This window comes from Patella vulgata, chromosome 6 (genome assembly GCF_932274485.2).
Source record: "Patella vulgata chromosome 6, xgPatVulg1.2, whole genome shotgun sequence".
Lineage (NCBI taxonomy): Eukaryota > Metazoa > Mollusca > Gastropoda > Patellidae > Patella > Patella vulgata.
Genome location: NC_065884.2, coordinates 1,913,626 through 1,937,124, shown reverse-complemented (window position 1 = coordinate 1,937,124; position 23,499 = coordinate 1,913,626). Strand labels below are relative to the sequence as shown.

Genomic DNA, 23,499 nt, shown 5'->3' with positions numbered 1-23,499 from the left:
GGCATCATAATATTTTTAACAACATTGACAGTAAGCTGACAAGTCCCAAAACTTAAAAAATCATGATCGTTCCAACTTTTTTTAAATGTAGAAATGGGTCGTTTAAACGATTTAGCGTGAATTCAACGATACAGGTGTCGAGTCAATAAAGTAGCGAATTTCTCGGACAAATGACAGTTACAACATACGAATCATTAACATACACTCGTTATTTTTATGCTTATTTAATTTCAGTTGACATCATCTTGTCATCTTGATCTTCTCGTCAAAAAATACGAGAGAGAGAGAGGGGGAGGGGGAGAGTTTAACGTCCACTCGACACAAACTAGGTCATTTCGGGACTAACACATGGTTCAACTTTATTGCAATAATTCGATTACGTGTAGGGGTCTTTAGCAGTGGGAGGAAAACAGAGGACCCGGAGAAAACCCACGAGGTTGGACAGGCGACACAACCCCCTGTCACGTATACAACCGGGAAATCGAAACCACGCCAGATGACTCAATGACATACCTTGTGATATAGCACCACCCCTCTCTCAGATGTTAAAGGAGCTCAAACTCTAACTCAGTATTATCCATGAAATTAAACACAGGAATTAGAATTCAATACTGGTCCATTTCAATCAATATTGATGTTATTATCTTTTATCTTACTGTGAAAATATAGGAACCAAATACATGTATCCAATATTTATACAAGACACAATATGAACATTTTAAAATCACTACACGAGTCGTGTATTCTATGGACATAATGATTTCGAGTTCCATCCATTCGTAATGCTTAAAGAAAAACATTTCCTTCAAGACTATGTGGAAGTACATGTAATTAAAAATGACTGATTCAAAAATTCACCCCCCCCCCCAAAAAAAAAAAACCAACAAAAAAAAAAACCATGTAGAATGGACAAAGCAGGCGTAAAAGACTGTCGTTCAATTTGTACGGTTCACGTATTTCACTGAACAAGATTGATTAGAATTTACAATAAAAATAAAATTCAAAATTGGATATGAATCCCTTTTTATAGACACTTAAAGATACATTATGGGAGATTAGATAACGAGCTGGCAGTTCGCACTATAATAGTTAAAAACTAGATAATGTAAAGGCAATTTGCTGAAAATTTCATTCAAATTGATCCACTATGAACCGAGAACTAAGTGATTGAAATTTCCGCCTAGCCTCGATCATCATTACTAAAGTCAGTACGATAAACAGCATAGTCTCGATTATCCATTTAATCGTTAAATCGTGAAGGAAAGTTATGCAGTAAATCGGTTCATAATCCACTAAAGATCGCAGACTAGCGATGGCACCGAGATGTGATTATGGTCTGGATAAGTTAATTAATGTCTAATTAATAATTCAGATAACATTTCAGGCCTAAAGAACGATCTGCAATAGACAGATTTAACTCTTGCATAATGTATGTTTATTATGTGCTTTTACACCCGGCTTCGTTTATTTTATGGTTCAAAAGAATAGAGCTGCACCCCCTTTAATTAAAGATGGGTTATTTCCAATAAAAGTATGGCAATTTTGGTATATATGGAAAGTAGAGATATCCAATCTTACTAGAAAAATACTGGATTCCCCGAAAAACACTCATGGAGCGTATACAGGACAAAAATGTAAGGGTTCCCCTAATCAACAGCCCGACGATTATGAACTTCTGCACGCGTGATGTCAAAGGTCACAAGCGAACATTGAGCGCTTGATGTACAAGTTGATAAACTTTATGAAGAGTTAGACGTACAATACTTTCTGAGATAAAAATGACGGAAAAAGACGCGGGTAGTGGGTAATCCGAGAATTTAATTAGGATTCGATATTTGTAATAAATAGTAAGCGATTTATAAAGACTACATCGTCTTATGTATGCAATGAATTCTCCTCTGACTCACAAGACGTGACGTAAACATGACCTGGTTTGGTCGAACTTTTATAGCAGGACATTCCTTCGCAATTACAATGTTTGAGAAGGATTTGAAGCATAATTATGACAAATTAATTAGTTTGAATATGTTTTTAGTACATATATACCATTAAATCACCCAGTTTGTACGCGGGAATGTATCTTTAAGTGTTCGATATGACAATATGAAACATTCAGGAGAAGATAACTGGAACAGAAATCGCACTAGTCTGTGATCAGCTGAGAAATCTAAATTTCCTCATGCATTATAAAACTACATGGTCATCAAATGTTTGCAGAGAGAGAGAGAGAGAGAGAGAGGGGGAATGGGGTTTTAACGTCCACTCGACAAATACGTCATTTCGGGAACAACACATGGTTCATTTTATTTCAATAATTCGCTTGCTCCTCGGGGTCTTTAGCAGTGGGAGGAAATCGGAGAAGCCGGAGAAAACCCACGAAGTTGGACAGGGGACCCTACTCCTTGCACGTACAACCCGGGAATCGAAACCCCGCAAGTTGACTCAATGACAAACTGTATGTTACAGGGCGCGCTTGCTAACCATTCGGCCACCCCCCCCCCCCCTGCACACAGAGAACATTCTACTTCCTGAATAAACCACCATTTTCAAAAATGAGTATACTATTTCGTATTGACGTTCTACTCTGTTTCACAACTGTCAAACGCACAACGATTACATTTTCACACACACACACACACACACACACACATCATGCGATGTACAAAAACGAAAATATTGCTTTGACAGCGTTTTGTCCGCCTAGTCTGTGGCGGTTAAAGCCGCACTTTATAACCACATAACGTCGACCCAGTTAAAACGATATGCCGCTTTGACTGAACACACTGCCCGTGCATTACCATTCATAACGCTCAACTTAATCAACGTGTAAGTAATTTATTTTCCGACAAATGACATTTTTTAAAGAATTCTACACTATACAATCGTATTGTTATACCACAGAGAAGCCTTCACCATGTGCGCATTTAAGCGTTTGTTTATATTTCAAGAAATAATAAAATCAACATCAACCCAGCTTATATTTATTATGAATTGGATTGTTGTCATTCGTTCTAAGCAACCATTTGTACATAAAGCACCGCTTTACCGTCTAACAAATTATTAATTTCCTACAAGATCCATATAATTGTCTATTATTATAAGCCGACCTATTCCGCAACACTGACTCTGTTTGTTCTAGAAGACGCTATATTATTTCAATTTCTCATGCTAAAGATATTACAACAACATTTAAGATGACAGCCAAAAGTCCCCGGTATTGTGAACGTGCAGAGCAGTAAAAAGATTAATTAGCCACGCATGGTGAACACAAACAGTGACGCATAGAACACCGGGGCAATATGATCGCTTTCGTGTTTATATCTTCTCTTTTTAAACACCATCACGTGATTCAAACAAGATTAGAATTACCGATATTCTATTTGTCATTTCGTGGACATTGACGTGTAACCACCTTAAATTTACCCGTCTGCGACATAACAGTTCAATTAGCGAACACATAGAGCCTAGATTATCAGCTAACACTATTCTAAATGGTATAATTTTCAGTGGCACGCTTCCAAAACAAATAGAAAAGACATGATAAATTCTTAGACTCAGTTTTATGATTATTGGGCAGGCTATTACGGTAATCCCTGTTCGTGTGTATTATATTGTTTATGGATGAACAAGACTCCAACTCGGCACCGGAGCATTGTTTATAAACTGTGCATATATTTATTATCGATTATCCAGTAAAGAGGTTATATAGAACGCACCTCGTCTGACAAGTTTACAAGTCGCATTAGCTTTAGTGCCATTGTCAAAACCGACAATTTCTTTTACTATGTATTATCGATCGAGTGTTGTGACGTAGATGTGAGGTGAAAACAGACTGTATCAGGCCTATAGTGTTATATTTAGTTTTAACAGGCTTTTATCACGGACTAGAACGAACGAACGAACGAGAGGAAATAACTCGTGTATATTTAAAAGACTTCTGCTTTGTTCCGTGTCTGTGATTAACTAGGAACAAGATAAAAGCACACGTTGAACGGTTTCACAATTTAAACCCAGATAAAAGTGGAAACAGTTTATATACCTTTCAAAAGGTAAGTTTAGTTTTCTTCTGACAGGGAATATAATAATTCACAACAATGAAATAAAATGGTGTTGATCTTCCATTTTTTTATAGACTACTTCACCAAAATAAAATGTTTGCTCGTCCTTCTCTTCCGTTCCACAACAGTCGGTCTGTCTAACGAAGACGAGGTTCGAATAATGAATTTTAATGTCTTAGTTTTCTGCATCAAACCGTGCACGTTAAAGAACACTTCAGAATTATAAATGGACGAAAAGTTGACGGAGAGAGAGAGAGAAATGGGGTTTAACGTCCACTCGACACAAATTAACATATGGTTTAATTTTATTTCAATAATTCGCTTGCGCGTAGGGCTCTTTAGCAGTGGGAGGAAACCGGAGGACCCGGAGAAAACCCACGAGGTTGGACAGGCGACCCTACTCCTTGTCACGTACAACCGGGGATTCGAGACCACGCCAGTCGACTCAATGACAAACTTTATGATACAGCGCGCGCACGCTAACCATTCAGCCATCCAACCCCCCTAAAAGTTGACGGAAAGTAAACTGGAAGGGAATGAAATGAAGTTTAATATCCTGCTTGTCCGCACTAGCCGGCTCTATAATATACAGTTGCTATATCAAAGTTGCAATTTCATATTTTTACGCTTTTTTTTAAAAATTTATTAAAAAAAAGCCTTAAAATAGATGGTATCTATAAACAGTCCTACCTTGTTAAAGAATAATCCTATTAATCCTATAATTCACTATTGCCAGTTGAGAAATTGGCAAAAATATCAATTTCCTCTTCAAGTTCAAACGTTTGAATATAGCTACTCCATGGTGGAGAATACAAAACAAGTGAGGTAATTGGGAGGTAATTGTGTTATTATTTCCGGTGTAAATGAGTTTTAAGTGTGAGAATGACACCTATGATCGTATAATAGTGAGTTGACAACCTATTGAGCAAAAGACATAGAAATAATTATGTTTTGACTTTCTTAGAAAGTATGAAATTCTAACTTTAACGAAATTCTACTCCTGCCAGTAGAAATGAAATGTTCCTGCATTTCTGTGCGGTCGACTGGGCTAATGAGTCTACTCGTATCTCGAATTTCAACTGTCAAGGATTCTGTCGCGTGCACTCCAGTGTATACACGAGACCTCGGTTTTGCGTCACATCTGAACGGCTAGAAACTGTCATTGGCTCTGGAACTTCCCCACGAACGTCCTCGACCAACACGGGGATCGAACCATCGAGCCAGTTCCTGTTCACCGAACCACCGCGGACCCCCTTGAAAGTGGCTCTACCGTCTTCTCTTATTTCATTGTCCGGGAATTGTTAACATGCTGCCAATGATAAAAAACACGGGAGCTCGGGTTTTCGTCCCTTCCGGAAGACTAGAAGCTTTTCATGACAGGGGAAAGCAGGCTGACAAATTCCGAGCAACTTTCTCGGACAACACCTGGGTTGTATCTGGCCAGTGCACCGACAAATCTTCTCAACATTGGACCAAGTTACCCGGGAATATCTAGCGTGATTTCGCCTTGTTAGTATTACAGGAAGGATGACCTTACAAGGGACTGTGTCTAGTCTTCCGGATGGGACAAAGACAGAGGCCCCGTGTAGATAAAAAAGTTGGGACAATATCTATTACACATGATATTAAGTGTAATGCTTGTTGAGAATAACACAATATTAAAACCTATTATTCTAACTAAAGATATATTATGGAAGATTAGATAAAGAGCTGGCAGTTCTCACTATAATAGCTAAAAACTAGATAATGTAAAGGCAATTTGCTGAAAATTCCATTCAAATTGATCCACTATGACCCAAGAATTAATCGATTGAAATTTCCGCCTAGTCTCGGCCATCATTACTAAAGTCGGTACAACAAAAATCATAGTCTCAATTATCCATTTAATCATTTAATCGTAAAGGAAAGTTATGCAGTAAATCAGCTCATAATCCACTAAAGATTTCAGGCGACGCCATCTAGAGTTGATTATGGTCTGGATAGGTTAATAAATGTCTAATTAATAATTTAGATAACATTTTTAGGCCTAAAGAAAGACCTGCAATAGACTTAGATTTAGCTCTTGTATAATGTATGATTAACATTTATAAAGGTTTATTTTAAACACACGGAATGCGTAATGGTTCTCGCTGGTTCTGGAAATTCTGTTAAAATGGTGAATGTATGGGTTACGTCAGAATTTATAAACATATATATAACCTGTTGGAAAAATAATAATTATTATTACATACTTCAGTAGCACACAAATAAATCTGTCCATGTGCAGCGGTCTAGAAATACAATACTATATTTACATAATAAAACAGGATAACGTGATACAATATACATACAACAATATTCAGTTTAAATTACATATGATTAATATATTTACGCGCAATCAAATTATAAAATAAATTATGTTAGTCACGAAATGACCTAGTTTTTGTTGAGTGGACATGAAACACCCCCCTCTCTCTCTCTCTCTCTCTCTCTCTCTCTCTTTCTCTCTCTGACCGTAACCAGGTGATGAAAGGACGCTGAATTTTACTTATCAAAAACTGCACGACAACCCGAGTTCCCACGTATTTATTAGGGGCACGTAAAATATCTCTTGGCATACCTACGAAGAGAAGGCAGACACGCAGCTGCCTGGGCAACATTTCCACATAACATACTGAATGGTACGCACCGGCCTTCGTTATCCCGGTTTGAGCAGGAAACCAAGACGTTCAACCTCATTTCATTTCTAAATTATTTGTAACTGCTCTAAGCCTATGTTACTATATATGACAGGAGGTCGCGGGTTTCCTCCCGGTTTTGGTCCAGAAAGTTCCGGCGTAGTTTCCCCTTGTCAGTGATGCAGGACGGAGGGCCTGACAAGGACAGATGTCTAGTCGTTCGGATGGGACGAAAGACCGAGGTCCTGTATACAAATTGGCGTGCACCTAAAAGATCTGTTGGTAGTTGGAATTCGATGTAAAAGTAGACCAAAGTGCCGCTGCCCGGTCAAAATTTCCCTCACAGCACACTGTATGGCTATGCCCGTCTTCAATAGCCCAGTCGGAGCAAAACTGTAGGACATTAAACCCAATTTCATATTATTTCATTTAGTATATATGTTATATGATAAAGCACGAGACTAAGGAAGTGCTGAGGAAAAAAAGACTAAAGAAAATAACCTAAGAAAAAGAACTTAATCTTGCTTATAAACCGTCTATGTTTACATGTACGTAAAATGAGAATATCCCAGAATTCCAGTAAGAAAAACCTTATATCATGTTTTCTCATTGGAAAAAAACCCTACCCTGGAAGAATAACCCTTTACTGGTTTAAAGAAAAACTTTCAGAAGAATAACCCCAAATTCCCCTGTATACATATCCAAAGCCACCCGACTTTCAGACCGCAAGTTATTCTGGGCATAGAATATACCCCAAAGATGAAAGAGATTTACCGTTATAGGCTTATCATTTATAATAATTAATAGCCCGGTTGGTGCAGGGAGAGGGGTTCACTAGACCGCGGGTTCTCTAGTCTGCCGCTATAAGAAATACTATAAATATGGGTATCAAAAAACCTAATCCGAACCCTAACCCTAATAATAGATATCGGTGCGGACTAGTGTGTCTTAACCCTAACCCTAACCCAACCCCTATAATAGATATCGGTGGACTAATGAACTCGCGGACTAGTGAGCAGAATAGTAGGAAATTAAACCCTATTTCATTTAATTGACCTATGCCCTATGATTATTTCTCCTAATTAATAGCTAACCAAACGAATTGAATTTATTGTAAATAATAAAGAACAAGTTGGATCAATATATTTTATAATGGACGATGTATTTACATACCGACTTGGTATAGAGGATTCTAGGAATAAAAATACACCTCGTGTATTGATCGTAGGGAAACGCGAAACATACATTTAATGATTGAAAGCACACACTCCCTACAGAATAAAACAATAGAACACTTAAAATAACAGTCAATATGTAAACAATTCATTGATTCACAGAACAGACAGATGAAATATCATTATCTGATCACAGCCAGATGAAATGGGGTTTAGAGTTCTACGGTTTTGCAGCGATTGGGCTATTGAAGACGGGCGCACACAGCGACTGGGCTATTGAAGACGGGCGCACACAGCGACTGGGCTATTGAAGACGGGCACACACAGTGACTGGGCTATTGAAGACGGGCGCACACAGCGACTGGGCTATTGAAGACGGGCGCACACAGCGACTGGGCTATTGAAGACGGGCGCACACAGCGACTGGGCTATTGAAGACGGGCGCACACAGCGATCTATGTACTTTGAGAATAGACCTTGGCCCTGAATGGCCACCATATTGAAAGATTAGTGTACTAATTTGTTATGCATTTCCAAATTTTTTTTACATATGTCATTTACACAGAAAGACTAAACAAAAAAAAACATGTTTAGAAAAATGCTACTCAAAATTCTAGAAATGTTTTCAACCAAAAACGTAGATGTATGTATTAAAATGTCGGTTAATTATCTTCGTGTTTGTTCTCAAGGAGAGCTAACTGTACACAGACAGCGTATGTTTCGTATGGAAATATCAGTGGCCGTTGAGTGACGTAAGAACATCTGTCAATGACCAATGTCCCTTTCATTACCATTTGTCGTGTTTCCCGTGAACCGTGATAATGATAATTTAAATACTTCTGTGTTGGCACTTGACTCATCGCCATTATCACATTAGTTTTAACAAATAAAATATGAATGAATATCCATTGAACTGCCAAAAGGTTGAGATAACTTTCAATTTTACCATTACAATCCTATCATGTCAGTTGTTTTTATAAAGGGAGTCACGGTGGCTAAGTGGGTAAGACCCTGGCTCGCCAGCCTAGAAACCGGGTGGTCGATCCCTGCATTAGCCGAGAAAGTTTATCCAGATTTTCCGGCGTGGTTTCCCCTTGTCAGTGATGCAGGGCGGAGGGCCTGACAAGGACAGCTGTCTAGTCGTTCGGATGGGACGAAAAACCAAGGTCCGGTGTAAACATTGGCGTGCACATAAAAGATCCCTAGACAGTTGGAATTCGATATAAGAGTAGGCTGTAGTGCTGCAATCCAGGCAAAATTTCCACTACAGCACACTGCATGACGTACGTCGGTCTTCATTAGCACAGAGGGTGGCTAGCACGTGGGCGTTGTATCAACTGGCGTGGTTTTGATTCCCGGCTTTTACGTGACAAGGAATAGGATCGCCTATCCAACCTCGTGGGCTTTCTCCGGATCCTCCGGTTTCCTCCCACTGTTAACGACCCCTACGCGCAAGCGAAATATTGAAATAAAATTGAACCATATGTTAGTCCCGAAATGATCTAGTTTGTGTCGAATGGACGTTAAACCCATCTCTCTCTCTCTCTCTCTCTCTCTCTCTCTCTCTCGTACATATGACAATTATAAACCAGCCTGACGTACCCTCTCTTTTGAAGTAAAACATTAATAATAGAGAAGGGGAATCACGTGGCTAAGTGGGTAAGACGCTGGCTCGCTAGCCTGGAGGTAGGGTGTTCGATCCATGCATTGGCCGAGAAAGTTCATCCAGATTTTCCGGCGTGGTTTCCCCTTGTCAGTGATGTAGGACGGAGGGCCTGACAAGGACAGCTGTCTAGTCCTTCGGATGAGACGATAAACCGAGGTCCCGTGTATACATTGGAATGCACGTAAAAGATCCCTTGGCAGTTGGAATTCGATATAAGAGTCTGCGATAGTGCCGCTGCCCGGGCAAAATTTCCCTCATAGCACACTGTATGGCCGTCTTCATTAGCCCAGTATAGGAGCAGAACAGTAGGACGTTAAACCCCATTTCATTTCATTTACAAAAGATGTCACAGCAGAGAACACAGATAGAAACAAAACAAAAAACGGGCAATGCTAGAAACATGTCGATGATAATAATAGAAATACAAGACAGCAGACATGTGGTGAAATAAATATAATAATCAATATCTATCTATATTTAATCAATGTCACCAGGTAATAAAGGTGTAATTCAATTTCTATCAATGGAATATAATACTCGAGTACCCACCTGAACTCGGCGTTTTTATTAAAGTGTAACCCTAGAACGTATATATAAACATATTATAACAGATCAAAGAATATAGATATAATAATATTTATTTATAATTACCTGTTGCCACTTATAAACACATACTCCCAGGTGTATTAATGTACAGGTAAATTAGTGTCCTACTTTTCTCCTTAAGGACAGCAGCTATCTAGTCGTTCGTTTGGCACGGAAATCCAATGTCCCGTGTACACATTGGTGTGCTCGTAAAAGATCCCTTGGAATGCGACATAAGAGTAAGCCGTAGTGCAACTGTCTGGGCAAACTGTTCGTCATAGCACACTGTATGGCGTAAGCCCGTCTTCATTAGCCCATTAGGAGCTGGGCCCTTATTCACGAAAACTTAAACTAAGATACAATCGAAATTTTAAGAAATACTGCAATTCGATTGACTGACCAGTAAAATCAATTTGCATATATCCAATGAAGTTGCAGTATTTCTTAAAATTTCGGTTGTAAATTAGTTTAAGTTTTGGTGAATAAGGGCCGAGGACAGGAGGATGTTAAACCCCTGTTTCATTTTATTTCCTACTTTCCTGCATCAACCGGGATGATGAAAATGGTGTGTGCTTTAAGGGACATTTTGACCTTACAGCTGTCAGGGTATCTCTAGCGTGCTCTCAATGGTATAACCTGTTCCTTTCTAGACGTTTAGTTTCTTTGGTTTGATAACCGAGAGAGAGAGAGAGAGAGAGAGAGAGAGAGAGAGAGAGGGGTAGAGAGTGAGAGAGGGAGAGAGACAGAGACAGAGAGAGAGACATAGAGAGGGAGAGAGAGAGAGAGTGGGAGAGAGAGAGGGAGAGAGGGAGGGGTAGAGAGAGAGGGAGAGAGGGAGGGGTAGAGAGAGAGGGAGGGTAGAGAGAGGGAGGGGTAGAGAGAGAAAGAGAGAGAGAGAGAGAGGGAGGGGTAGAGAGAGAGGGAGGGTAGAGAGAGGGAGAGAGGGAGAGAGAGAGAAAGGGATTGGTAGAGCGAGAGCGAGAGATGGGTTTTAACGTCCACTCGACACAAACTAACACATGGTTCAAAGTAGGGGTCTTTAGCAGTGTGAGAAAACAGGAGGACCCGGAGAAAACCAACAAGGTTGGACAGGCGATCCTACTCCTTGTCACGTTCAACCGGGGAATCGAAACCCGGCCAGTTGACTCAATGACAGATCTTATGATACAGGGATCACGTGCTAACCATTAATCCATCCAATCCCCCGATAGCCGTTCGAATACCCTGGGACCTGTTTCACGAAATTTTAACTAAGATAAAATCCAAATTTTAGTAATTTGATTGGATAATATTAGATTGATTTTAGTGCTTAGCCAATCAAAATTGAAGAATCTACTAAAATTTGGATTTTATCTTTAGTTAAGATTTTGAGAAACATGGCCCGGACAATTTGTGTAAAACGAGATGATTGTATTGATACAATACTGGAATATTATTCTGATAAATATGACAGGGTGAGAACATTCCTCTCTCATATATAAAATGTTTTTATATAAAACAAATGACTAAATACGACAGCTGAATAAATGTTAACCACTAGTTGTGATGTTGTTTGAGTAACCTACTATTCGTATTTGATTAAAGTTAAAAAACATATATGGTGTGTCTACTATTAAACCCCCGCGATGATTTCTTTTCTCATACAGTTAGATACGGTAAACACGATAGCACTGTGGTAACCACGGTGACGCAGTGATTAAACACGGTGGCACAGTGGTAAACGCGATGACGCAGTGGTAAACACGGTGGCACCGTAGTGAACACGATAGCGCAGTGATTAAACACGTTGGCACAGTGGTAAACACGATGACGCAGTGGTAAACACGGTGGCACCGTGGCGAACACGATAGCGCAGTGGTAAAACATCCTGCATCACCGACAAGAGGAAACCACACTAGGATATCCCAGGAATTTTCTAGACCAACACCAAGATTGAACCGTAGACCTCCTGGTTGGTGAGCCAGTGCCTTATACTCACTGAGTCACCGCGATTTCCCCAATAATTAGATAGAACCAAAGAGAGAGAGAGAGAGAGAGAGAGAGAGAGAAAGAGAGAGATAGAGATGGGTTTAACGACAAACTAGGTCATTTCGGGACAAACATGTTTTTTTTTAAATTTTATTTCAATAATTTGCTTGCGCGTAGGGGTCTTTAGCAGTGAAAGGAAACCGGCCCGGAGAAAACCCACGAGGTTGGACAGGCGACCTAACTCCTTGTCACGTACAACCGGGGAATGGAAACCACCCCAGTTGACTCAATGACCGGCCTTATGATACAGCGCGCACGTGCTAACCATTCGGCCATACTACCCCCTAGAACCAAAGAGGATTGCCTTCCTTTAGTTTGCAATGCACTTAAAATAATGTTTCCTATATGTGATTTCAGAATGACACAGCGAAGAAAGAAGGCGTTTCGTGTACCGTCAAGACTATTCCAAGAACGACAAACACAACATCAAGCGGACGAACATGTCACTGATCAAAGCACTGATACCCCGGATCGTTCAACGTCTAACAGAAAACACAAAAATAATTTTAAAGTTACAGAAGAAACCGGTTCAAAGCTTTTACTACCAACATGGCTGCCTTGGTTTCTGGTATTTTTCAATATGGTGTCACGTGTTCATTACGTCATGAAACCAAAGAACTGGTGGATATTACACCCGGATGAAGTATTCCAGGGAGTTGAAGGTTGGTAAATTAATACACTCCCTCCGATTATTTTTATTATCTTAGTGCACACTGTGGGGGGGGGGGGGCGGATAGTACCTCGAGAAGATACACGAGGCTGAGAAGGCGCCCCTATCTCCTAGCCACATACACTCACACCAGGGATCGAAAATCTGGGAATCGAAACCACGTCACTTGACTCTATGACAGACGCCCACGCACTGGACCATTCGGCCACCCTACACCCCCTACCCTACCCTACCCCCACCCTACGCCCCCACCCTACCACCAAACTCAACCCTACACCCCACCACACACCCCACCCTACACCCCCAGATTGATAGAAAAAAAACCCCGTATCTCTGTAATTTAGCCGTATTGGAAGAGGGAATCTTGGTTGTGATAACAACACAGTAGTTTAAACCCGCCATCTACACAATAACTAGTTTTATATTATTCGAACCTCCCAAAAGAATTCACTAAATTAAAGCTGTTCAAGTTTTATTCGCCGAACCAATTATTGTGAAAGTGTATCTAGGGAATTTAACGGTCAATCTATTACAGATACCCCACACATCAATACTAGGATCCCGGCAAACTTGTATTGATTGGCTAGTTGTCGAGGATATGACCTCCCCATGGGTTAATTAGCTGTGGTCCCAGTGATATTACTAATTTCACGTCTGACAAATACAGTGAATTATTGGATGATTGTATGATAAATAACTATTAGGCCACGAGTTCACATGACGGCCATCTTTCCTTCATTTAAACCAGTCATATGATTAAAGACGAACGATCAGTAGGATTATATCAATAACATCACAATGTTACTGACTAGTCCTTCAGATGGGACAAAAAACCGAGGTTCCGTGTACATATTGGTATGCACGTAAAAGAACCATTGCCAGTTGGAATTAGGTACAAGCATGGAGCCACGGTGGCTAGGTGATTAAGACGCTGGCTCGCTAGCCTGGAGGTCGGGTGTTCGATCCCTGCATTGGCCGAGAATATTCATCCAGATTTTCCGACGTGGTTTCCCCTTGTCAGTGGTGCAGAACGGAGGGCCTGACAAGGACAGCTGTCTAGTCCTTCGGATGAGACGAAAAACCGAGGTCACGCGTATACATTGGAATGCACGTAAAAGATCCCTTGGCAGTTGGAATTCGATATAAGAGTAGGCGATAGTGCCGCTGCCCGGGCAAAATTTCCCTCATAGCACACTGTATGGCGTATGCCCGTCTTCATTAGCCCAGTATAGGAGTAGGACGTTAAACCCCATTTCATTTCATTTCTTTTCTAGTTATAAGCCCTCTCTCTCTCTCTCTCTCTCTCTCTCATACATATGACAATTATAAACCAGCATGACGTACAATCTAAATTAAAAGATTAATTAAACATGAATATTCTCTACACTGATCAATAATTCATTTTAACGTTAATTGATTTCCGTTTACTCGTAATAAAACATAGAAACTCTAGATAATAATCAATGTTGTAAATTATTCAATAATACATGCTAGTCATTATTGATCTCTGATCACGTCAAGTGTGTATCATATAGATCGGTGGCTCAGCGAATATGGCGCTGACTCTGTACTAACCAGGGGAGTCGTGGGTTCAACCCCGGTGTATAGATCGGTAGCTCAGCGAATGAGGCGCTGACTCTGTACTATACACGGGGTCGTGGGTTCAACACCCGTGTATAGATCGGTGGCTATGTCCACTCATGAAGACGGGCATACATCATACAGTGTGCTATGAGGGAAATTTTGCCCGGGCCAATGCAGGGATCGAACACCCGACCTCCAGGCTAGCGAGCCAGCGTCTTAACCCCCTAGCCACCGTGGCTCCCTTAACTAGAAAAGACTTTTGATGCATATCTAATGAACACAATAACTTCAACATATCTCAACGTCATATCTAATCATTCCTTGGTGATAAAAACACAGATATCTTACCCCCCCTCCCCACACACACACCGCTCCCACGCCCCAACCCATCACCCCCACCCCCATCACCCATCCGCCTCAATAGTTACTTTAAAAACTGTTATAAACACTTTATGTGCAAAAACATTTTTAAGTTCAGATTGGTCAAATATTGTTTTTTGCATTTAAGAGAGAGGGAAATGTGGTTTAACCTCCACTCGACACAAACTAGGTCATTTTGGGACTAACATATGGTTCACTTTTATTTCAATAATTCAATTGCGCGTAGGGGTCTTTAGCAGTGGAAGAAAACCGGAGGAACCGGAGAAAACCCACGAGGTTAGACAGGCGACTCTATTCCTTGTCATGTGCAACCGGGGAATCGAAACCACGCCAGTTGACTCAATGACAGACCTTATGATACAGCGCGCACGTGCTAACTATTCGGCCATCCAACCCCACTTACTACATATTATGTCATATTATGACATTATTTGTAGCTTATTGATGGAAAGTTGAAATAATGTAATTTTCTTCCATAAAAATGTTTGAGAAAACTGAAATAAATGTAATTCCCGAAACAGTTGACTGAGAGACAAAAGGTGGAAGTGAGAGCGACAAACCAATGTGCTATTTTTGAATTGATCCCGAACATTCACAGCCTGTCGTTCCATGTTCTGAGATAAAATATGATATGTGAAGCATTCCTTAATCACTTCAGACAGCTCATGTAATTAGAACTATGATGGATTTGAATAAAAAACGAAACATTTTGCTTTTCAGTTGCACATTCTGTTGTTAATGGATATGGTTTTAGAATGTATGAATATCTACCACCGTTACCACTGAACCGAACTACAGCCGCGGAGGATCAGGAATATAGTCTCGGTATATACAGTATGAGATCCTTCTTGTATCCCTACCTCTTTACACCATTTCTATATCTCACGAGGTATATGGGGTTAAAGGTCAACAGTTTCTTGGTAAGTATATACTTCAAAATATACGTACATATATATATATATATATATATATATAAACATTTTTGGAGCACGATCTGGACCCCACGCATCATCCATCTTTTTGTTTTTCTTGTTCCGTAAAAATAATCCAGGGCTTCACGATTGACATGGAATTTGGCATGCTTGATATGACGTGACAATTCCAAGATGGCCGCGATGACGTCATCCTGCGTTCCTGTTCTATATAATACGCTCGTACGTAGGTCAGACATGGTGTGGTAAGTGGCGGGGCAGGAGCGCGAGAGGAATAATTCCAAGATGTCTGCGAGGACTTCATGCTCGGTTTGTGATCGACATAGTACGGTCGTAGGAAATGGGTGTCCGCATGGAAAGGAGCGTGAATATCGTTGATATAATGTTTATCTATGTATATAAACAAAATCAAAGATGTCTGTATGCATGTTCGCCCATCACGCTTCGTCGCCGTCATTTACCCCCACATATGGTATCGAATTACAGGCCCCCGGGTGAAGGCCTGGGATCCTGCCAATAAAGAAATGGGGCGTCAGCTATTTTAATCTGTTTATAACAGGTTCAATAGATTTTGGACCAGACACGGAGCATGGCTTCATCGCCGCCATCTTGTAATTGTGACGTCACATCAAAAATCGTAATCATTTAGTGCGCAATTGTCTATGGAACAAACATGCTATGTTTCATGTCAGTTTAACTTCAATTGGCAGAGGCTTGGACTTTTTCGAAGAACATCGCGCCCAAGATGCATAAAAACATGAGTCCCAAGGGTATCCCCGGGAGAGGGGTTTTACATAGGCTAAGCCTGTTCCCCAATCCATTCAGACATCCTGAATAAAAATATTGTTTATGAAAAAAAAATAAAATTCACGGCTTTTGTTATCATAAGAAATGACTAGACTCCTTTCCATTAACACGTAATGTTCAAAAATATGTAATAGGCCAAGTTGACGGCCAGGTCTAATACTAAGGCCACCAACAGATTTCGCCATGTCAAACAGGGTTAAGGCACGTGATTGTTGCCGAGGATTGTGGGTTAGGGCTAGGTCTAGGGTTAGCGCTAGCCATGTTTACATCTCTTGACCTTGACGAAATCTGCAAGTGACCTTAACATTTAGACCTAAGAAATGAGAGATAGATTTTGACGAGTTATCACCCTTATTTTAATCTAGACCGATGAAATAACACACGGTAAAGTTTATTTAATCGAGTGTGCGAGTTTAATAGATTTTTTTGTTAATACTTGGAAGTTAATTGAATTCTATATTTGGATTTTATACAGATCGACTGTTTATCTAAAGTCAATGTTAATTAAAAATATTTTAATATTCTTCTCGACCTGTGTTTATCCTCGAGTCGACACATTGCGATTATTTGATTATCAGATTATTACAGTTACTTGGACGAGAAGTAGTAGCAATCTGTTTCACGGGGGTAATGCGAAAGCCTTCTTTTAACTCTGTACAAGATGGCTGACATTTATAAGTTTATGAGAGAGAGAGAGGGGGAGGAGAGAGAGGGGAAATGGGGTTAAACGTCCAGTTGACACAAATTAGGTCATTTCGGGACTAAATCACAAGATTCCCCTCTTGTACGTGACAAGGAGTACGGTCACCTGTCCAACCCCGTGGGTTTTCTCTGGGTACTCCAGTTTCCTCCCACTGCTAAAGACCCCTTGGCGGAAGCGAATAATGGAAACAAAATTGAACCATATGTTAGTCCCTAAATGATGTAGTTTGTGTTGAGTGGTCATTAAGCCCCCCCTCTCTCTCCCTCTCTCTCTCTCTCTCTCTCTCTCTGTTGATGAGTTAGGAGTAGGGTTATTTGGATGAGGCGATGAGGAGAGCAAGTAGAAGATGAACAATAGTACGAGATTGATCAGACCATCTTCTATATAGATATATTGACCAGACAATACGTGTTATATAGATATATATTACATGTTTACACTAGTAGGAAAATAACATGTTACTAATTATAGATCATCGGTACACAATATTATATATAGAGTGTTGTCTGGTGTTACTACATAATTGCTTGATGAGAACAAACGAAAAACTGGGGTTTAACGTCCTACTGTTAACAGCATTAGGACTAATGAAGACTGGCATATGTCATACAGTGTGATATGAGGGACATTTTGCCCTGGCAGCGGCATATGTCATACAGTATGTTATGAGGAACAATTTCTCCGGACAGCGGCACTACAGCCTACTCTTATATCGAATTCCAACTGTCAAGGGTTCTTTTACGTGCACGCCAATGTGTACACCGGACCTCGGTTTTTCGTATCATCCGAAGGACTAGACAGTTGTCCTTGTCAGACCCTCCGTTCTGCACCACTGACAAGGGGAAACCACGTCGGAAAATCCCAATGAACTTTCTCGGCCAATCCAGGGATCGAACACGTGACCTCCAGGCTAGCGAGCCAGCGTCTTACCCACTTAGCCACCGTGGCTCCTAGATATAAAATGGAATGGGGTTTAACGTCCTACTGTTCTGCTGATGGTACAACACAATCAAACGTTATCATCACAGAATAATTGGTTGACATGAATGATTTCTACAAGTGTCTATGATCAATTGAATTAATACAATATGTTGCCGTATAGATGTCGTCAAGACAGCCAGTCAACCGGAAATAAAACAGATTGCTCGTGCTGTATATTGATATCATTAGATTATCCAACCGTTAAACATTTAATGGGTGTAATGTACACGTTTATGTCCAACACGGCTAATAAAGACGAATATCCATTTAGTATGCTGCGAGGGGAATTTTGCCCGGACAGTGGCGTTAGGCCTACTGATCACCCAAACGACTAGAAGCAGGCCCTCTGTCCTGCGCCACTTACAAGGAAATGAAATGAAATGAAATGGGGTTTAACGTCCTACTGTTCTGCTCCTATACTGGGCTAATGAAGACGGGCATAGGCCTACGCCATACAGTGTGCTATGAGGGAAATTTTGCCCGGGCAGCGGCACTATCGCCTACTCTTATATCGAATTCCATCTGCCAAGAGATCTTTTACGTGCATTCCAATGTATACAATGGACCTCGGTTTCTCGTCTCATCCGAAGGAGTAGACAGCTGTCCTTGTCATGCCCTCCGTCCTGCATCACTGACAAAGGGGAGCCACGCCGGAAAATCTGGACCCTTACAAGGAGGAGCCACGCTTGAAAATCCCGAGGAACTTTATCGGCCAACAGCTAATGCTATATACATTGGTTTATCGAATCGTCTGAAGTGTAACGCTGAAAAGGGAGAATCGTGGGATGAAGGGCTGTTAGCACTGAGTCACCGGTTAATAACAGTGGAACTAATAAATAACAAGAATTTAATTCATTGTCCAAACACTATATAATTATAAATCTCACTCTCTAACCATGAAGGGTCGGGTTCGATCCCTGTGTTAGTTGAGAAAGGTCATCAGGGTTCTCCCACGTGGTTCCTTTAGTCAGTGGTGTAGGACAGACGGTCTGGCAGCGAGAGAGAGAGAGAGAGAGAGAGGGGGGGGGAGAGGGGGTTTAACGTCCACTCGATACAAACTAGGTCATTTCGGGACTAAAATATGGTTCTATATTATTTCCATAATTAGCTTTTTTGTAAGGGTATTAAGCAGTGGGGGGAAACCGGAGGACCCAGAGAAAACCTACGAGATTGTCACGTTCAACCGGGTAATGATAATCGAAACCATGCCAGTTGACTCAATGACATACCTTTTGATACAATGCGCACGCGGTAACTATTCGCCCCCGCCCCCGACAGCAAGGGACAACGATTAGTCGTTGGGGTAGAGCCAAAAAGCGATACCCCGTGTACACATTGACGTGCACGTACAAAAATCCCTTGGCAGTTGGAATTTGATTTCGGAGTAAGCCGTAGCGCCACTGCCCGGCCAAAATTCCCTCATAAACCCCTCTTCATTATCCCAGTCGTTGCAGAATAGTAGGACGTCAAACCCCATTTCATTTTCGGTTCTATGGAATGAAACATGGTTTAATGTCCAACTTTGTTGTATTAACGTGACGAATGAAGACGAGATATTCATTAAAGAAGATCTCAATAGCTGTAACGAGTATATTTTGACGCTACTTAATGTCATAACCTTATTACCTCCCTTCATGCAGCCATCTTTTTTATTATCTATAAATATTGTTCTTGTGTAATTTCAGGTCTGTAAAGTAATTCACGCCATTTTGTCTTCACTTCTGCCATTAGCTGTTTACAGATTCACAAGGGCTCTTTACAACTCGGCGGATATTGCTGTAATGACGTCAGCATTTGTTGCCTTCTCCTTACAGCTCAATGTATTCGGAACACATTGTCTAGCTAGCAGTCTCGTGGCGCCATTCTTCTTTTTGACTTTATCCGAAGTTTTATTTTTTATTGATAAAGATGACAACGCGGGAGTAACTAAGGAGAAAAAAATGGAATCAAAAATAAAATGGTCGCCGAAATTTAAGAAAATTGGAACTGTTATAGAATATGTGATATTTGTTTTGAATTGGTTCCAGAAAGAACCGGAAGTGGATGCCGATATAGAGAAAGACCCTGTGAACAAGTTCAGTAGTTACCGCGTCATCATCTCGTCGTTTATTTTGGGTCTCGTGGTTTACGTTAAAATCAATTTACTCCTACCGCTGATATTATTAGTTGTCATGGAGATTATTCACCATCCGGAATACATCACGAATTTCCTCTTCTATTGGAAGAGATACACATGGGTTAAAGTCGGTATAACCGCGGCTCTTTTACTCGGGGGCTATGTCGATTTTCTGACTTACGGCGTTTGGTTCCTGTCACCTATTCAGTGGATTCGCTTCAGCTTCATACGGGACATGTCATCGAAATATTTTGGCAAAACTTTTCCAATGGAATATATACAAAGTCTCAACATGAATGGATCGACGACGGTGCTGAACGCGTTTGCGTCTGTAGTAATTCTATTGACTTTACATCGTAGTCAGTTTAAATGGTCGACAGTATCCGTCATAATGACAGCGACCACCATGATCGTCGTCTACAGTATGCAGTGGCACAAGGAGTTACGATTGATCCATAATGTGTATGTGTTTGTTTGTATTCTGTGGGCGGTAGCAATACGAACCGCTATGGATATGTTTAAATTAAGGAAATACCGGTGGTTGTCCACTGCCATGGTGTCTTTGATTATCTGTGCGTTTGCTCTGGATAGCTACGCGGATTTCCCGACCGCTGGGTCGCAATCAACCGTACAATGGAGTCATAATAATATACAGGATTCCGCAGCTATAAACAACTGTATCGAGAAGACAAGTGCGAGGGGTAATCTCACGGGATTATTTATAGACTACACGTTATACGCTACCGGAGGATTTTCTCTTCTTAATAAAGACGTTCCGTTACTTACACGAGTACAACACGAATATTACGAGTACGATCTATCCGATCGACCACTTTACAGGTCCGGTCTTGATCCGGGTATTCGAGCCATGAATCGAATGTCGGATATTATTCATACATTAAGCACAAATTATTTACATAAAACCTTGACAACCAAGAGACAGTATAATTACATCATAACCAAAGACCCAGAAGCCTTTTATTCGCTAGATTTTGACGCGACACTCCGTTGTTCACAATTCTATGTTTTAAGACGTTTGGCGCTGCCAACGAAACCCGTTGAAAAAGTTTCAAACATAAAGATTAAAACAAAGAGGAAGATGAACGATTCGTTTTCGCCTCTACCTGATGTGCTTGAATATGAAGGATCGTGGTTGCTAACCATTGGGCATTACCGGAAGTCGTCTGAACGTCTGCGAGCCTGTATATCCCATGGTTCATCCCGTGTCCGTCCATATCAACTATTAAGTCTGTGTTATTACCGATCAGGGAATATTACGGCTGTTAAATCCATAGAAACAGAATGTTACACTCGATATGGTCAGGAGAAATGTGATCAACCACAACCAAGGTTGATACTTCATCAAAATTATAATGTCGTGTCATAAATATTGAATCAATCTTTCACTATTCCTACAGTGTATTTATCTTTGGAGGGAAATCAACCAATCATCATGTCCCGTGTATTGGGTAACCATGTGTGCGCGAACAATATAACGAGTTTCACTGGACAATAAACCTCGTTGTGGGATAGACCTGAACAATATGCCATCTCATTTCTAAACAGGGGTGTTTATCAGAATAGCACCGTGACGTAGGAATTGACGTGACGTCATTTACAGCTGACTATCCAGGTTATTGTGAGATGCTAATTGGAGGCCAGTTGGGGAGGTTTGGCTGTTTCCGGAGACCAAAATGGTCGCTTTATATAAATGAGAATTTGGCAATTTGGGGGAATATTTGGCCTAACCCTAACCCTGAAATTGGATCCAATTTACCTTTTACCCCTCTTAAAAGGGTTAGGGTTGTATTCCCCTAAATACTCATTTATATAAAGCGGTCATTTTAGACTCCAGAAATACCCCACCCCAACCTGCCTACGATTAGCACCCCTCTATCCAGGGAGCTTTCATATGTATACAGTTTGTATACAGGACGTCTCATCAACCTTTAAAGGACAATTTTGGTGTCAGTCATTATTATATATGTGACAGAACTGATTAAACACATTCAAAATATAATTTTGACACAGAGATCATTGCTAAGATAGGTGCGCGGTGAAACTTTCAAAAAGGGATGATGAACCCGAAGGAAAATACGAGTTATCCTTCTATATAACTGCCAGAAGTGACGAGTGATTCACGGGCGAATTAATGCTAACTAATAATTACTTAGAAGATCAAGAGTTGTTATATGAGGCTGTGAGAGGATATCTGACAATATCTGATGGATACGACAAGGGAAGACAGCTGGTGGAGTTCCCTCCCCTTTTATGTCAATATTTATATTTACACCTTTTTACTTCTATTTATTAATTATACACAAAACAAAGTGCATTTTATCTTCTTCGTATTTACGTCTTGTTCTTAATTTTTGTTAATTTTCTTTTCGAATTTTTAAATCAATTTTCTATTTACACCATTTATCTTCAAAATTATTTTTACACCGAATAAAAAATATATATAAACTACCTGTGTGTTATGTATAAACAATTTTCTTATTTAGTCTTAATATGTGATACGAGTGGTTTAACGTCCACTAGACACAAACAAGGTCATTTCGGGACTAACATATGGTTCAATTTTAGTTCAATAATTCGTTTGCGCGTAGGGCTATTTAGCAGTGGGAGGAAATCGGAGGACCCGGAGAATCCCACGAGGTTAGACAGGCGACCATACTCCTTGTCACGTACAACCAGGGAATCGGAACCACGCCAGTTGACTCAATGGCAGACCCTATGATACAGCGCGCACGTGCTAACCATTCGGCCATCCAAACCCCTTGTTCGGACGGAACCCTATGCCAGAAATAATATAAGTCCAAAACTGGAACCCCGGTTGTACGTGACAAGGAATAGGGTCGCCTGTCCAACCTCGTGGGTTTTCTCCGGGTCCTCCGGTTTCCTCCCACTGCTAAAGACCCCTACGCGCAAACGAATTATTGAAATAAATTTAAAAACCATATGTTAGTCCCGAAATGACCTAGTTTGTGTCGAGTGGACGTTAAACCCCATTTCTCTCTCTCTCTCTCCAAAACTGGAAGGGGGTGGGAATGGAATCTCGGGGTGCGTGTGCATGAAATTACAAGGTCTGTCATGAAGTCAAGTGGCGTTGTGTGGATTCATGGCTTGAACGTGACAAGGTGTAGGTGGGTTTTC

At 40.7% G+C, this 23,499-nt stretch overlaps 1 protein-coding gene across 1 annotated transcript; it reads left to right on the top strand.

The window, feature by feature from the left end:
* The first annotated feature begins 3,710 nt into the window (after positions 1-3,710).
* On the top strand, positions 3,711-22,812 carry LOC126824545 (uncharacterized). Its single transcript, XM_050553778.2, has 4 exons — positions 3,711-4,049; positions 12,527-12,831; positions 15,525-15,724; positions 19,913-22,812. Exons 2-4 carry the CDS (start codon positions 12,528-12,530, stop codon positions 21,728-21,730), a joined length of 2,322 nt encoding a protein of 773 aa, XP_050409735.2. The 5' UTR covers positions 3,711-4,049; position 12,527; the 3' UTR covers positions 21,731-22,812.
* The last annotated feature ends 687 nt before the right edge of the window (positions 22,813-23,499 follow it).

Coding starts and splice junctions, on each gene's coding strand:
- LOC126824545 (XM_050553778.2), top strand. CDS start 12,528: ATGACACAGCGAAGAAAGAAGGCGTTTCGTGTACCGTCAAGACTATTC. Junction 12,832..15,524: donor AGTATTCCAGGGAGTTGAAG/GTTGGTAAATTA, acceptor TTTGCTTTTCAG/TTGCACATTCTGTTGTTAAT. Junction 15,725..19,912: donor TAAAGGTCAACAGTTTCTTG/GTAAGTATATAC, acceptor GTGTAATTTCAG/GTCTGTAAAGTAATTCACGC.